The sequence below is a fragment of the Hoplias malabaricus genome, chromosome 8 (genome assembly GCF_029633855.1).
Source record: "Hoplias malabaricus isolate fHopMal1 chromosome 8, fHopMal1.hap1, whole genome shotgun sequence".
Classification (NCBI taxonomy): domain Eukaryota; kingdom Metazoa; phylum Chordata; class Actinopteri; order Characiformes; family Erythrinidae; genus Hoplias; species Hoplias malabaricus.
The window spans coordinates 23,779,506-23,798,100 of record NC_089807.1 but is presented as its reverse complement, the minus strand read 5'-3'; the positions used below and the strand labels follow the sequence as shown (position 1 = coordinate 23,798,100).

The following is an 18,595-nucleotide window of genomic DNA, read 5'->3' as shown; positions in this document are numbered from 1 at the left end:
TTCTCAGATGGGAACTTTACCCATGATGTTTGCTTAATGCACACCCATGCCATCACAGATGCTGGATTTTGAACAGGGTACTTACAACAAGACAGATTGTCACTCTTCACTTTAGCTTGGAGGACGCAGAATCCATGACTTCTGAACAGAATTTCAAATTCTGGTTCCGCGGAAAACAGGACACTTTTCCATTTTGCCTCGGTACATCTTAAATGAGCTTGGGCCTGGAGAAGCTGCAGTGTTTCTGAATCCTATTAATATGTAGGTGCTTCTTTGCATGATACTTTTAACTTGTGACAAACAGTGCTCATTCAGATGTTATCAGATGAGCTTCTGAGCTCACGCAGTGATTTCCACTACAGAATCATTTCTATTTGTATTTCTATTTGTCTTTTTTTTTTTTTTTTTTTTTTTACTATTTTAAGTTGAGAAATTATATTCTTGAATGGCTACCTTGTAGTTACAACTTTACCTTGGTATTTTGGTGTCCCATTACCAAATTTTTTTGGAATTTGTTGCTGGCATCAAATTTAAAATTGACATGAAAACTAAAATTTTGCAGTTTCAACATTTGAAATATTACCTTTGTACTATTTTCACTTAAACACATGGTTTTAAAAATATCCACGTCTTTGTATTGTTTTTATTCAGTTTTTGCACATAGTCATACCTGGAAATGGGTTTTTTAAATAGTTTTATTAAACTTGCATTGAGCAGTAAACGTGGACTGCAGAAAAAATAAAATCGGTGAAGAATGCACAAGTTATTTCTGAAAATTAAGGGATAATAAATACTTTTTGCTGTTAGAATTTTTCACTTTATTCCATGCTTTTATTAAAAGCAGTTATTATCAAAACACCACTCTACTTGACTTTTATAATAGATCATTTTAACAATACTTTATTCTGTTTCTAACATAAAAATTTTCTGTCAACCAGATCAAAATAAAGCATAACAGTTAGGGCCCAGATGGATTAAGTCTCAAAATTGTAGGTTACTGTGAGGCTTCCTTTTCATGCCTCTACTATTCTGCCCTTCCTTGAAGTGATAAAATATGCAGTAGGAAACGTCTCTTCTTACCTCTGTGCAAGGGCAGCTCTTCATCCTCACTCTTCGCAACTTGTATCCAGAGTGAGGCACTGAAGCCACTAGCCATATGTGGCCAGCAATTTTGCCCCACCAGGGGAAGATGGATAGGAGCAATATGCCAGGGGGAGGTATGCAAGTGTCCAGGATGTCCATCACAATCACATCTGCCAGGCGACTGTTTGCCTCGCCAAAGCATGCCGACCCCAGCTCGTGTTCCAGCTGCCACACTGGTCCTCGGACCCACAGACAAGCTAGTGCTTAGGGCACTTTTGCCCAGGACCATGGGGAAAGACAGGTGGTGCAGGGGCTCTAAGTCTGTGTTGGCTTCCACTATCTGGAGAATACCATGCAGCAGTATCTTCTAGTGGACATATGGGGGGAAAGTAAGGAAAAACGAATGAATAAATAGAAGCTCTGCTACAATAACATACATTGGGTAAAGGTGATAAGTATACTCATAAAAGGTGCTCAGTCAATATAAAAACAATTTTGCAAGCAGCAACTTTGGAGAATTTATATTGGTCCATTCATCATGAAATTTTCACACAGTGATAATAATGGGCAATTATTTGTCACTGTACAATGTACAAAGAAAGGTGTTTTCCGCATTTAACTGATCTGGGGCAATTAACACACACAAACTAGGGGCTGTAAACACACACACAGAGCAGGGGGCAGCCATCCCCAGCACCTGGGGAGCAGTTCAGCTGTGGATGTCCTGGCCAGTCTTGGGGATTGAACCGGCAAGCTTCCGGTACCAAGCCCCGTCCTCTAACCCTTAGGCCATGCCTGCGCAATGTGAAGGACAGCTTCTGTGTTCAAACAACTACTTATGGAGAAACGTTTTTATTTGGACAGTGACGATATATAGCAGCATAGTGGTAGGATGGGATATTCCTTCATTATAAGTCTAAGAAATTTATACCAATGATAAAAATATGAACTCTCCAATTTATAGCTATAAGCAAAGAAAATAGGCAACATTTATTCATTCATTATAATAAATAAACAATATAAGCACAGAAACTAAAATTCTATTTTCCACTGAATGTACATTAAAGCAACAAGAATCAATAACATGTTTAATTTTATTACTGGCACTTTGCGTCTCTTACAGTTGGAGGGGTTTTGTCCAGGAAGGGGCGAATCAGTAAAGCCAGCTCATCTGCTGTCATCCTGTTGCTCACCATGGCAACTAGCAGCTCAACCAGCACTATCTGGCACTCTATAGGAACAAAGAAGCATATATTGCATCCATATAAAACACAATGTCATACTTAACTACCCTATTTAGAATTACTCCTTGTACATACAAGTGGTGTAGTCTAGGTGATATGCAAGTATACAAACATTAAATCACTTTAACCCCTTGGAGTCTGAGGCCCTTCAGCCACGACTGAGGTGATCTGACATGCCTTGATATTTTAACAAATTTCCCCTACCTAAAAAATTTGTTCCCAGAAACTACACAATCTGTATTCAGCACAAACCCAGCAACAATTATGAGAGAGAAGTATGTATGTCATCTGTTTTTTTTTATTATTTAAATTAACTCTAAACATGGACTTGGACCCAACATGGACCCAAAAACCTACTTTCAAAAGGTGCTGATATATAGTGAAAAACCCATTGTGAACATTAATGAAGTTTTTTTTTTAGAGCTCTGAACATGGGTTCAGACATGGGTATTGGCTACACACCTTTACAGCTTTCTGACATTTTAATTTGTTTTTCTTGTGACAATGTTTTTCTCAATACCCATGGCTCACACACTGGCAATTCATGAAATGTGTGTGAAATACAGGTGAGAAATCCCCTCCCTGCTGTCAAGTTTAATGGTCAATCAGTGAGACCTAGTGAATCATTTGTAAATGGTGGTATTTATTTATTTATTTATTTATTTATTTATTTAGCAAAAACACAGGCTACATATAAATACATGAATACTTATGAGCTTTAGATGACTACTTGAAAGCTACAGAGAGCACTCAAACTTTACTACAGGCCATTTTTCCCCCTCAATCAATCAAAGATCTGTGCCTCTGCACATTTACAATATACTACCCGTCAGCAAAACTAGTGTATCGTCAAATCGAACCAGCCCCATACGTGCTTCAGAAAAACGAGTCAAATATATTTCACTTACTCATCACAAAATGAAGCAGTTCCTCCTCAGGCAGCCGTAATATGTGACTGTGCCGTCTTAGAGATCCGTGCGCAGTGTGAAAACACAGCCACATGCATTTGTTTATATGAATAAAATTAGCGTTTTCACATGCCATAATCCTCCAATAAGAGCAGCCGAACAATCATACTATTATCATATGAATGGTTGGGCCATCAAGGGTCGCAGTCTGAGTCTCAGAGAGAGACATGCCTCTTGTTAATCATCTTCTATAACAACCAGGTAAAATTTAATTTATTTTCAACCTCCATATATTTGAAAATCTTTAAGGTTTCTGGGAGTATGTTTATGTTTCTAGGACATAAACATACACACACAAACACACTTTTACCATACCTGAAACCCTGAACAGCACAGTAAAAATAAAAATTAATTTCTCTAAAAACTGAATGCCCAGTCATCATTTAGGTCTGTTGCAAAATATTGCCTTGTTGCGTTTCCTTATGGCACTTCTCCACTGCATGGTCCCTTCTCAACTCGACTCAGTCTGCTTGGCTCACTTGCTTTTCCATTTGACAAATCTGGTACCTTGTCCCTGGAACCAGGTACTTTATTTAGTCCCTGCTCAAGCTTGGATTTTAGTGAGATGAGTAGGGCCAAAACATGACATTTAAACATTGCAGAGTGCCGATTGGCCAAAGAGACTTGTTTACATGGCAAAATGCAGACCTTCAGCAAAAACTCCTTGTAAAATCTACAAGCTACAGTAGTGATCACAATTATTTTATCCTATTCACAATGACAGCTCATTTAATAATGCCTTGATATTTTGTTCAAACTTTCCTTGGATTGGTGGCCAATGAATAACTCCACCAAGAGCTGGATTTGCAACAAGGAAACTGTACCCATTCAACAAGGGAATACATGGAGTAAACAGAACCAAACAGTAATGAAACTGACACTGTTGTTCCAGTTTACAAAGCCTGCAGGGCCCATTGGAGACTGGGTTTTGTGACGTTATCAGCTCCATTTCGTGGGGGAGATGTGGTAGTGGAAAAGCAACCAGAGAAGTTTGATACGAGCCATGCTGTGCTGAGCCAATTCCATACAGTGGAAAAGCTCCATAAAAGTCTTTTTGTTTTGCTACCTCATTACATTAAGGGGAAGTATTAAACCCATGACATAAACACAAACCTTCTTAAATTGATTTGGGTAAGCACACTGCTTAAGCTTTTAATGTGACTGGTACACAAAAAGCTATAAGTTTATAACAACATAACGCATCCAATGAGTAAAATGAATCATATTAATGCCCATAACTAGTATGTAGGAAAGTGCTGATCAATCTCAGAATTTCCTGCTGAGTGTTCTTTTAATAATCTGACAAATAAATGTTTAATCTGAAGTTTATAAAATATTTACTGTTGTCTAGCATTGCCTTCTCTTTTAATTACTTTAATTTTTAATTATTGGGAACTGAGGATAAAATGACATCTATTGCCAACCTGCCCAGAGTAACAATTGACTGATTCTCCTATTCATGTTTCATATATTTTCTCCTATTCTAAATTACACTAAAACTAGAGGAGAGAGATCTGGGGTCTCGTATAATTAAATTGCACAGATTTAACACTAAAACATGGCGTACCCACAAAGCCTGGGATGTGGTTGCACACCAGACCCATACAGAGAGAGCTGTGAAAGTGTTGACTCCAATGAACTATAAACCAATTTTTTTTTTTTTTTTTTTACAGTAATGTCGGAACATATATTATCAGCACATCTATATCCAATTAACAAGTGTGTTAAAGCATGTTAAGTGATTTCCCCACTAAATTTGTAGATTTGGGGATCGTTAACTGTTCATTAGGTTATAGGACTTTGAGTAAAGTATAAACATCACAACAAACAGCCAGAAAATACATTCTCATAATGTCATTTTATGATTTATTCCATTGGGAAATTAGAGAAAAATTGTTCCAGTGTGATGTTTGTCTGAGGGAGGATGTGTTCAATGTAACTGGGTGAGTGATTGTAGAGTTGTGAATGGAGAAGGTGAAATGAGGATTTATTTTGCAATAGAATCTAAGCTAAAGTTATGAAACCATAAGGAACAGAATTGTGTTTGTGATTATATAGAACTAGATATAATGCCTATCTGAGACTTTTAAACAGTAAAGAAAGAATCCTGCACCTCAAGGCTGGGTTTTACCTTGTTCCTTTTTAATGAAGCAAATACGCTTCCGCTGGTGTGTTGTGTGTGTTAAATGTGCAGGATTTTGAACATATTTTATTTGTTGTTATAATCTTTAGTAATGTTAAAGCGCTTCAATCTATTGAATTGAAACAGCCATTATAAAAAATAAATGTTTTATTTGTGCAAACGTGTGATTTAATGTCCTGGCTGGATGTGATATTTTAATGTACTGTTTTAAATGGCAAATTTACACAAAAGCTCCACATTCCGTTCAATCTGATAACATAGGTTTTACATTAGTCTTTAAGATTAGGTCCATATAGGAGTAATAAACCAGCATGATGTGTTAGAAATCTAATCTTAACACTCTACCTGTATCTGAAAACATAAAGAATATTTCATACTGACTACCATAAAAGTTAAGTGTTTTTTTTTCCCCATGCGATCAACAACAGGAATATTCCTGTAACTGAGATATCTAAAATATACATACATCATATCCTGAAATGGCGGCAAATGTTTTTCTTCTTTTTATTTTAAGCATATGTGTAACCACAAACATAGGTCAGTGTGCTGTAGAAATATTGTAAATCAGTGCACATACTGAAGACTAATGACCAAAAATGCAGTTTCCCTCTCTGACTCTGCATTTAAATTGGCCTCCTAGATTGGCCAAGCCTACATGAGTCACGTGACCACTAAGCATTTCGGACTTTTGTTGGCACAAATCTCTTTCTATACAGCTCTGATACACACAAAACAAAATAGATTTATCATCCTGTGTATGTCTGCACAACTTTCATTTATACCTTTTTAATATTTCCTGATCAATGTGAAATAAAGTGCATATGCAAACCTACATATACATAAACATTCAAGTGACATAATTTCCCCATTCTTGTATTCATTAGTCCTTTTTAATGAACTTAATCAATTAGAAAATATTCTCTGATTGTAAAGTACATGTGGCATTAAAATAGGTTCGGTGTAAATTATAAAACTGTCATTTAAAGTAAATACTTTAACATAATTTAATTATGTCAATTAATTAAAGTTAAAAAAGGATATGTTTATTAAGTTCATTAAGTTCTTTATTGGTGAGATTGAAGATATAAAATGAAAACAGAAAATGTTTTTTTTATCCTAAATCCAGTGAAGAAATGAACAAACGGTGTAGTTCAATGTTAAAAAGCCTGGAGAATAAAAAAGTATATACCCTGGCTTAATGCAAGTCCATTTTTCTTCCAATATATTGCATTGAAATATATTATTTAGTGGCATATGAAAGTACAATGTATTAGAATAATTAAATAAGACTGTGTGGTTTGCTGGATTTTAATCTTTTTGATGTTCTATAAAGCTTATAACATACAAAATCAGTGTATGATGTGCTGCTTAATTAGTTGTGTGCTATTCCATATAGTTTGTTATGCATATTAAAAATGGTAAGGCTTATAAATGTGTCAGTGTAGTATTATATCTAGTAAACCAGAAATGATAAACTCTACTCTGTCCTCTCATCTACTGCTGTCCTTGTACTGTAAATTGGCCACTCATCATTCCTAGCCAAATAACGAGGGTAATCCCAGTAAACACGTTTACCCATAATTCCATTCACTAAATCCTCCAGCAGTGCCAAGCAGAAATTTTTCACTGATTGCTGTCACTTTTACAGACCACATTATTAATACACTTTTAATTGTCTAAATCAGTGTCTCTCACAAAGTTTTATACATGACGTATCTGGACTGCAGAAAGACCCATTAAGCGCAAACACACTGTCTATGAAGCCACACTCTTGTAATAAATGCTAGAAAAAACTGACATAGTCTTATTGAATAAAACAATGGACCAGAGAACAGATTTTGTCCTGATGACAGCATGTGTCTCTAAAATCCCAAGATATATTTTAGGGTGCATTTTTTATTTAAAAAATAAATAAATAAATAAAAAATAAATAAATAAATAAATAAATAAAAATTCATCAAGCTCTAGCTTGAGGGTTTGTTATATTCAGCAGGAGTTTCAAGTATTACTATACACAGAGATTGTACTGGATTTCTTTAATTTTTTCACAATAATACATGTGTATGTTAGATGGTAAAAAACCTAAATATTTAGCAACATTTTTTTGGAGTTTTAAAATACTTAATAAATTTGTCACCAAGTGGTGAGCCACAATCAATTTTTACTTGTAAAGACTGAGTTTTTGGTAGAAGCTTATCTTATATCTTTATATTAATTTTCTTGCCGTCAAACATAAAAAATTGGTCAATTTAATATTCTATTAACATTTTGTTCCTATGTTGTACAATCCCATCGTTATTATTATGTTTTTTTCCTTATGTCTTGCAGGCATCAAATTAAAAACATGTTTGTATTTTATAAATGTAATTAGGTTGGTCAGCATAAACACAGGACTTATTTACTTTGTAAAAAAATTTACATTTTTATTTTATTATATCCCTACTTTTCAAGGTTTGCATATTATACATAAAGCTACTTACAAATTTAATTCATAAAACTACAAGGATACACACCTTTAAAGGCAGGATCTGATTGGTTGAGTATATCCTGATAGCCAGTCAGAATAGATTTCACACCACCCTATAAAGAAATCAGATATCATGGATTGATAAATCTGTACAGTTTACACATGTCACATTTGGCAGTACTTTTTTTAAATTAATGATTTTACAATGAACATCTAACATTAAAAAATAATAATAATAATATAAAATAACTGACAATATGACACAAAATGACTTAATTCTTTTACATTTTATGAGTAAATATTTATAGTTATTGTAAATACCGAAAAAAAAATGCAAATTCTATATTCCTGAGCAAATGTTTGTTTACTAGTTAGAGTTATCATTCAAGGTCTGGCCTAGATCAGAAATAAAAACTCCAAATGAGCTGAAGGCATTTTTCAATATGCTAACAATGTCATTAAGCATTTTTTTTGTTAAAAACATCCTTTCAAAGAGTGGAAATGTTTGTTGACCACTAAGGGTTATCATTAAACTATTTATCATAACAACCATTGATATTTTGTGCATTCCTTTTAGATTCACACTACCATATCTTGAATAAACACTTGCTCTTTATTTAATATTATTATTAAAATAAAAGGCAAGTAGTATTAGAATAAACGGCAATTAGTCTCAGACCTTTTGGTATATCATTGCTGCATTGCGACGGTGGCCACGCACTATTCCCAGCAGGCTCTGCAGTACATGGCCTAGCACATCCATGTCTGGGTTGCTGTTGGCCAGGAGCTGAAGCTCCATGATGCAGATCTCTGGGAAAAGGAGAAGGCCTTGCCTGGGACCCTGGGATACATTGAGGGACCCACATGCACATTCTCCTAATGAGGCTGCCACCTCCGCCTCCTCGGAAACTTGGGGAATAAATAAATAAATAAATAAATAAATAAATAAATGAATGAATGAATGAATGAATGAATGAATGGTGCATTTAAAAAGATGATTGCTCTACTCACTATACAGATGAAACAAATCACAATAAAAAGCCACAAATAAATGACCACACAACCAAACCAACATAAAAAAAATATATATATATATATAGATAGATATGACCTATCATACACGCTCAGCTCAAATAAGAAATGATATTCTCTGGGGTCCATAGCCAATTTCTTTTGTTCATTATTATGCTTTGTTATATTTGCTTCCAAACTTCATGATCAAACAATGATCTTTTAATCACTGTAATTCATACAAAATTGAACACAACAAAGCAAAGTAAAAAAAAAAAAAAAAAAAAAATCACATTAAGAGTGGGAATATTTCAAGTAACATGCACTAGCAAGTTCACTGATTAGCCTCACTGCAAATACCCAGCAATAACAGTATTAATAAGAAACAAATGGATTTATTCAACTCTGTCCTTAACCCATAACATCCTTACAACAACTCTACAACAGGCTATATATATCATATGGATTTTAAACTTTGATATAATTTGATCACTTTCTATTTATATGAATTTGAAAGCCTGGTCTAACAGTAACAACTCTTCCTTCTTGATACTTACTCTGCTTCTTTATCAAATTTCACAGCAATAGGGAAACTACACAGTGCAGTGACTTTATAGTTTAAAAGGATGCAGTGCAAAATGTTATTAAATTCTGCCAAATATCTTCCATATCCATAACTGTCCTATATCCAGAATTAAAAAATTGGCAACTGTACCCTACACCATGTTGAAATTTTGTACTGACTTGATCAGCAGGGAATGGTTTGTTCAAATAGGGATTAAAAGCTTCAACAATATTAGTGACTGTGATATTGTTTAAAGACTATATTTATTGATTCATTCATTCATTATCTGTAACCGCTTATCCAATTCAGGGTCGCGGGGGGGGCCCAGAGCCTACCTGGAATCATTGGGCGCAAGGTGGAAATACACCCTGGAGGGGGCGCCAGTCCTTCACAGGGCAACACACACACACACATTCACTCACACACTCACTCAATTTTGTGTCGCCAATCCACCTGCAACGTGTGTTTTTGGACTGTGGGAGGAAACCGGAGCATCCGGAGGAAACCCACGTGGACACAGGGAGAACACACCAACTCCTCACAGTCAGTCACCCGGAGCGGGAATCGAACCCACAACCTCCAGGCCCCTGGAGCTGTGTGACTGCGACACTACCTGCTGCGCCACCGTGCCGCCCTGACAATATTTATTTACTTTTAAAAAAAAATACTTTTTATAAAATTCTGAGCATATTCCCCTCACCATTTGCTAGCTCTCCAGTCTGTTTGAGTGCTTGTTCTAATTTGTTTACAAAGCCCCAGTGTGTCTTGGTCTAGTAAGCTAGGTTTTCTCTCTCTGCTCACAGCAGAGAAAAAGCATCTGGAGGTTTTTAAAAGACCTCCAAACATTGCAAAGCATGAACCGAAATTAAGCTATTGCTCTATTCCTCCTCCATAGTTGGATAATATTGAATTATTTTTGCTGTAGATGTAACTGACTTTAAATTTGGGAGAGCACTAAATGTATGAAAGTAAACACAACCGAAGTTCTGCAAAACAACTTGAGTAACAAATGAGTAATACTATAAAAAATTTAAAAATCCCCCACGTGAGCAAGCCAGGGGCGACAGTTGCATGAAAAAACTCTCTCAGAGCTGAGGAAGAAACTTTAGGAGGAACCAAGGCTCACAAGGGGAGACCTATCCTCCTCTGGTCAATCTACTGGAAATAAAAGTTAGGAGTCAGTGAAAACTTCAAATATAGAGTGGGCAGCTAGTCCAAGGCAAGTGACGGTGGCTGGAGCATGGGCAGCTGGTCTGAGCGTGGAGCAGGGGCTCAACAGTCAGTCATCCATCAGTGTCTAGCAGTACAGGTGGGTGGTCATTTATTCGGAAAAAGGTAGTGGAATGAAATTAGTTTTGATCCATTTAGGTGTATGTAAAACAGAGAATGTGAACATTTCCAGAATGTGGCTAATGACTCCAGCAGATCTTACTTAACAAAAGATCTTACAGCTTAACAAAAAGGAGAGAACCAGAAGAACACAAAGATGCAGGAGCATCCTGAAACATTGGCATCCCTCCCCTCCACTGTTGACAAACCTGAGTGATCGTGGGCAAGTTGCGGGAAAACAGCACCAGCGTCTCAGTCTACTATAATTACCTGTGTCCATGGACTCCTGGATCTGCCACCTTTATCTAATGGGCTTTATATGTCAATAACAGATTTTTGTAATCGATACGACACTTAAAAGGCAGCCAATGAAGTGATGATATGCTCAAATTTTCTAATTTTAGTCAGGACCCTGGCTGCAGCATTTTGAACTAAATTTCTGACAGTAGTGCCTTACAGTAGTCTAGCCTGGAAGTAATAAGGCATGTACTAATGTTTCTGCATCATGCAGGGATAAGGCATTTCTTATCTTGGCATGTTGCAAAGATGTAAAAAACTGTCCTAGTGATACTGCATTTGAGCTGATTGAATGATAAATCTGAATAAGTTATGACGGCAAGAACATAAACAAATGACCCCAATGAAAAGAACCACATTTTCCCACAATCACAGATGTGAGTTTAAAACCCCAGATTGATAAATAAATAAATAAATAAATAAACACACACAGAGAGTTTTCTTTGTGAAGAAAGAAAAAAAATTGATAATAATAATAATAATAATAATAATAATAATAATGAGTTGCACATACATTCCAATGCAGTCTTGTAGGCAATTGGGTTTACCTAATATGCAGTAGTTGCATTGAATTTTCACATTTGATCAACTGGGAAATAGTAATGCAGCTTCCCTTATAAATAAATAAATAAATCTGACATAAAATGTGTGTGTTTTTAGATAGATAAAAACAGTAGTCACAAGACAAGCTCATAAGGCCCTAGACTACATTTGTCTTACATCATAGCCATACAGGAAACAATGGCTGCATTCTCAGGCTGAGAAAGGATTCAGTTTCCATGTGACCACAGATCAGGAGCCTTAGCCTTATCATTCTTTGCAACATTTCATACCAGAGATCAGGAGAACACATGCAAAAGCTGAATATTGTACTTTTCTATATAGTTTAAAACAAAGTGGGGTTTTTTTTGTAATAAATCTGGTCAATATTTTGTTCAATTTTTTTTTCTAAAGCCAATGAAAACTTTTAATTACTAGTTAAATTACATGTGGTTTTGCTATTGTTTTTGGCTTTTGTGAAGCACTTCAAGTTGTATTTAGTGAGTATACATTTCATATAAATAAAATGAGGTTGATAATAAATAAATAAATAACACAAATTAATCACAAGTTAATTTAAGTATTAATAAAAGTAATTACTTTACAACAGGAAAATATTTAGCAATATTAATAATTTAATCATGTGAAAATCTTGCTCAAACCACACTGCTGACACAAAGCAGGGACTGAAATTGAATTACACAAACTCCCATTATGTAAGATCCATCTGTATGAGTGTGTTTGTGTTCAGATGTAACAGTACCTTCTTTGCGCTGTGCAGAATCCTCAGGGTTGCTTTCACTATCAGCCTCGTATCCTTCCTCCTCTCCCACTGCCTGAACTTCACACACCTGAATTTCATCTGCTTCTTCCGACAAATATTCTGCTGGAGCTGGAGACACTCCCCCTTGAATCTCCTAGAAAACAGGGAGCAAATTCATTCCCTTTGAAAAGAAAACACATGATAACAACATACAATATTCATAAGATATATCAATGCAATCAAAAGTTTCAGTATTCTGGCTTCACAATCTCCTATAACATGTAAAATTAAAACTACCAAATTGCTAAAAATTATATTTACAATTCTTACCTAAAAGAGTATAGTGCAAATTAAAACTGAGCATGAAGGAGAAATGTTTTCATAATGTCAGTAAAATTATCTGAAATAAATAACTAAAACATTCCAGTCACAGGACACATCAGCTGACAAGTATGGCGCAAAGACAGCCCAAGACGGCTGGCTGGCAGACACACAGGTTTGTTTTCATGTAATATGGGATCATAACACAGACTTCCAATAATTTTGTGAGATTTGCCTTTAGTCTAGAGCTGAAAATGTTGGCCAAAAATGTTATCACGAATCTTCTATATTCATCAATCTCGATTCTTATCGCGATATTAAAATTTTGTCTCACTGTAACAAAGACATCCTTCTAAAAATGTAGACTGAATACACCAAATGTTCATTATTCTACAATTAAATATATAGTATGCAAATTACTTAAACTCACAAGGAAAAATTTCACTGGAACAATATCATTACATTTTTGTGGTAAGAAAATGTTATCCATGTCTTGTGTCATGAAAACATTCTTAGGGCATTACCACCTCAAGCGTTTAAAGAAGCAGAAAGAGAAAGGGTTTAAAATAATAAATATATAATCACTCCAAAGTGCTGAACTGTTAACATATTGCATTTAACCCATTAGAACAGTGCTTGTAACAGTGGAATATGCGATGCCTTTTTATGTTATTACTGCCTCTCCAAAATCCGCTTCCAAACCAGGCTTTAATATCCCTCTATCTAGGCTGTGCTGTGGCTCAAAGCGCGGGTTCGCTTGCTCTGCTCTCTAATCTGTTAACTTGCTCGCCAACTAAGGGCACAGAGTATACACAACTTAACCAGTTTGAGTGGATGTGCTCTAATTTCAGGAACAAAGCTGACAAAATGAACTGTAGCATCGTCTTGCTTCGTTGTGTGTTGCTTTAGCATGTTAGGCTGTTTTATATGACTGAGTTTTAGGCTTCATTTGCACAAAGACTTTTATGTTGATGAGCCTGAATACTAGTGGAGTGGGGAGAACACTGTTTTTACTGCTGTAGCCTAAGCGTGTTGATTCAGTGCTACTATAAATAGCCACATTTATCCAAAAATATCCCAAAATTAGAAACCAAATACATACCCAATTAACAAATATCTGAACACCCAAATATTTGGGGCCAGCCATATTGTTCAGAAAATCTGCTCTCAGTGCCTGCTGTAAAAATTAAAGCTGCACTTTGGCTCCCAGCATGGCTCCGCTCGCTGAGTCGTTTGTTAACTTTTGCGCTACATGGCGCCACTAAGAGCACATTGTACATAAATCAACCAGAGCTTCATGGAGGTGTCCTAATTTGAGGTTTAAAGCTCACAAAATTAACTGTAGCTTTTTTAGCTGTAACTGTACTGTAAGGCTGTTTTAGGCTTTGTTCAAGACTTATGTTGAAAAGGCTGAATACATCTTGAGTGGAGGGTTGTCTTTATCGCTACATTTATCAAAAAGAAAAGAAAAAAAAAAAAACAATATCCAAATCTCAAAAGTATAAACCGAATACCTACCCAATGAACAAATATCCGAATATTCGCGGCCAGCCTTAGTAATTACTTAGTAATTATTGTTGAATGCATGCACCAACTAAGATTTTCAGCTTATGTCTTTATTGCAGTTTTACAACATTGGGTAAGGATGGTAGTCAAAATGGCATATGCATCTTGCACAATCCATGGGGACATAGCACTTCTCAAATATTCACATATTGTGAAAAATACATATACATCTGTTTTTCTGGGCTTTGTGTGCTCAAATATCTAAAGCCAGACACTGATTGGCTAAATGGTTACTGTATGGGTGTGGGGACAGATGTGAATGTTCTTGAGTGTATGGATATAAGTGGTCTGGAGGGTTGTAAATATGGTGCATTGTTCTGGACTCTGTTGATCTAAATGGTCTGGGTGTTCCTTTTAATAGCTTGAGCTAAGTGATCACACAGTAATGTGTGACTGTGAGTGGAATGTATCACATAATTAGCATTCATTTGCATTGAAATGATTCAGACTTTATCATTCTATAACTGTTCCCACTATTATTTCCATTCCAGAATGCTATGAGCAAGGAAATGTGTGTACACTATGAAAAATGTTACTGAAGCTGTCCAAACAAGAGAGAGAGTCTTTGAATTGGAATGAGACACCAGCGAATCTAGTGATGCAGGTCCAGTGAACGAACAGAATCAGACACCAACTGATTGCCCAGCTGATGATGATGAGGACATTTTAAGCAACCAAGCCAAGCCAACAACTCATCTGACTATGCCCCTATCGCTGGCTGAAAAAAGATTTGACTATTCCATGTACTGCTTTCTCTGGTCCAGATGCCACCAGTGGTTCCGTTTCCCTCCACACACCACTAGAGTACTTCCAGAGGTTTGTGTCAGAAGACATGATCCAGTATCACTGTTGACATCATGGACTCTTTTGACATCCATGAGAGTAATATCACAGAGACCTGTGACTGCTCTGAGGAGGTTATGTGTACCACCCGTGGATGTGTGATAAAGGCTTCACCAATACTCTCTGCAGGACTTGCAATGTGAATCGATGCTTTTCAGATAAAAGGAACTGCTTTTTGGAGTACCACAGTACATGAACACAAGTGGTTATCGCTCTCGTCTCCCACTAATCCGGGTTCTGCCAGCGCATCCTGGCTGGCTGAGACTAGATGTGTCTTGACACACTCTTAAAGGCTTTATTAAAAGCAATACATCACTACTAGAAAAGTAGCGATTCCATTTACACACACACACACTATCTGCACAGCAATACACATTTTCTACATCACCAATTAAATCCACCTAAAGTAAATTGAGAACATTTTATAATACAATAACCGAAATTACAACTGTACAGCTATGTTTATATTGTTTACTTATGAAACAATATCTGAAAATTATGTTTGGCTAACTCAAAGGTCACTGTAATTTGGATATAATTCATAAAGTAACTCTGCTTAAACATTTAAAGCACATATATACAATTATCCAGTTGAAATAATCAACAAAAATGTAGTTGTAATTAACAGTAAAATACATATCCTGTATATATAAACTTTTAACAAATCCAGACACAGTAATTTTGAGTCTCTACTTCGTTTTGAGAAAGGAACCAATCTTCAACAGAAACCAAAATCAGTGGAGCGGTTCTGAAGGGTCATAAAGACCTGTTATGTAGATTGGTAGTCACCACTATGTATCACGGCTCATTTGCATAAAGTTGAGCAGCGTTAAACTTGATTGCATTCACACAGTTTGTGTTGTTCATTGTCTCATTGCTCAACGCTAGCCAGTGGCACTGATACTTAGTGAAAACGAATGACATCCAGTTGTTGTGTTGCTTTCGTCACATTCTGTGTGCAAGCAGGGTAAGAGAAAAGCATTTCACAACAAACACTACATTCTACCCTGTTGTGTAACAGGCTGCACAGCTGTAGAACAGTCAGATGACCTGTGTAATCCCTTGTCCACTGCCAAAGTGTCCAATTGCCAAAACCAACAACACTAAATATTTGGGCTGATTACACAGGTAAAGAACAGTGAGATGTTGATTGAGTGAATTGTGAGATTTTGACCAAAGCCTCTCAAAGATATTCAATTAAGACCCAAGGAAAATGTATTAAATTGTGGAAAGTGAATATAACATCATCATCATCATCATCATCATCATATCTTTTTCCGCTTAGTCTATTCAGGGTCATAGATGAATATAATATGTTTAAAACCTTTCTTTTAAAATGCATTTGGTTAGAGAATTCCACAAATCTGTGGAGACTTTTCACAGATGCAGAACATCAAATTTGTAATCTGTAGGTATCCCTAAAGTTATTTCAAGTGTATTATGCTTATCTTCTCAATATTACTCATCAACAGGGCATATATAATAGTTTTCCAGCCCTACCATAACCCTAACCATAAACAACCATAAACCCACACTGGCCTCCCTGGTAAGTAAGGCAGTACCTAGCCATTGGCACCATTAATGCATGCACCCCATCTACCAATATTTATAATTGCACAAACTCTTGAATACGTTTTTCCCTCGCGCACAAAACCTAACCCGCTTTATTGCTACAACCACTTGTCACTGCATTTACCTCTAGGTCTTTGCTGTCCAACAGACATGCTAAAACCCATATGTCTCCATGTATATCAACCCTGCAACAAGCTAAACTTAGAAGCTGATAGAATATGCTTCAACATGTCAACCCCAGTACATAACCTACAACTAGGATTTTCACCTACCCACTGTTCAAGATTTTGCTGCGTTGAACGGATGTTGTAAGTTGCTCCCAGGAAAACTTTATTCGACTTTCCTCAATCGCCCACAATTCTTGCTAAGTGATCGTCCACTTCTCTAGATTCTCCCAATGTAGCCACTGGCCTTGTTTTGCCTGTGATGCTGCTGTTGTGCACCATGCCTCCTTATCCTGCTTGCGAATAAATCTAGTCATCATTTGCCTTCTCTCTGGTGATATGGTGGCCTAACTAGTGATCAATCGATATATCGGATTTTTGACATTTTTTATATAATCGGCATTGGCCGATATATTAACACAAGAGGCCGATATTTACACAATGCACATAGGCAATGCTGTGGGCAGCTCCGTCATTCTGGCTGTTAGAGCGCCCCTTGTGTCCATTTTGCCATCTTACAGGCAGACATCATTGAGCACAAGTACAGGAGTATAAGCCTCCAACCTATAGCTGCAGTCTCATCAGCTCTCACTATTTATGACTGCTGTCATAAACGATTGAGTTGATAGTTGTAACACTAGAAACCCAGCATTATTTATCCTCTTATTTTGCTCATTGGTCGGCGGCGCCTACAAAAATCACTCATTGTTACATCCGTCAGTATATCTCAAGTACTACAGGTCCAAAGTCGAGTGTTAATGTACCAAATTGAAGCTTAAAGTCACTGATTCTCATCAATTTAATCATTATATATATATATATATATATATATATATATATATATATATATATATATATATATATATATATATATATATATATATATATATATATATATATACACACACACACATTTTACATATATATATATATATATATATATATATATATATATATATATTTCTCACTCGATAAATAGGTATTTTTGCTATGTTATTAAAAAGTATTAGTGACAGTACAGATTTTCAGATTTTTCACTGCTCCATATTTGAGTAATGTGTACATATCATACACCAATTGAACGGGCAGAGCTCAGGATCACGAGGATATACGCTAAAATGTAGGAATAAGGAATTAATGCCAAAAAATAAGATATTCCAAACTTCTGATTTCTTCCACATCAATGAAAAAAACGCTGCTTCTCGAAGCCTGAAGAGCCCACAAGCAACTCACATACAAAGTTAGCAAAGCAGCGCTTACCTTAGATAGTCCCCTTCAAAACGAGACAAAATCTGAGTCTCTCCATCAAACAATTCGTGAGTAATCCTCGTGTTTGTGTCAAGAGTACTGGCCAAAAAAAAATGTGATCCCCGTGGACCCATGTCACACCTACTGCCGCGTAGCTTAAGCGCTCAGTTTTCCAACAACCTGTCAATCAAGTCTGTAGACCAATCAGTGGCGATGCGCGATGCGTGCCCAAGGAGGAGGGACAAACGCAGCAAAGCGCATATGTTTTCAGCGTCTAGCAGACTCAGACACCATAAGAGAGACTCAAACATTTCCATTTGGCAGCCCCAAGCTCCACAAACAATAATCAAGTCAATAAACTTGTTTCAAAGCTAAGATGTCTTTTACTAGTTATATTTCCCCCACTGAGGACATTTAAATGCAGCAGGGGTGTGGGGGAGGTTGTTTTGCTCTACAGTCAATCAGAGTGCA

The 18,595-nt window shown here is 36.3% G+C and overlaps 1 protein-coding gene across 2 annotated transcripts in view; it reads right to left on the bottom strand.

The window, feature by feature from the left end:
• lyst (lysosomal trafficking regulator) overlaps positions 1-18,595 on the bottom strand; it is a 140,045-nt gene that overhangs the window by 79,856 nt on the left and 41,594 nt on the right. For both annotated transcript variants that reach the window (XM_066678252.1, XM_066678253.1), the window contains exons 9-13: positions 12,411-12,564; positions 8,585-8,814; positions 7,952-8,018; positions 2,205-2,314; positions 1,081-1,450 (exon numbers count right to left, since the gene is read on the bottom strand). In XM_066678252.1, the coding sequence (XP_066534349.1) occupies positions 1,081-1,450; positions 2,205-2,314; positions 7,952-8,018; positions 8,585-8,814; positions 12,411-12,564 (931 nt within the window). The remainder of the gene's footprint in view (positions 1-1,080; positions 1,451-2,204; positions 2,315-7,951; positions 8,019-8,584; positions 8,815-12,410; positions 12,565-18,595) is intronic.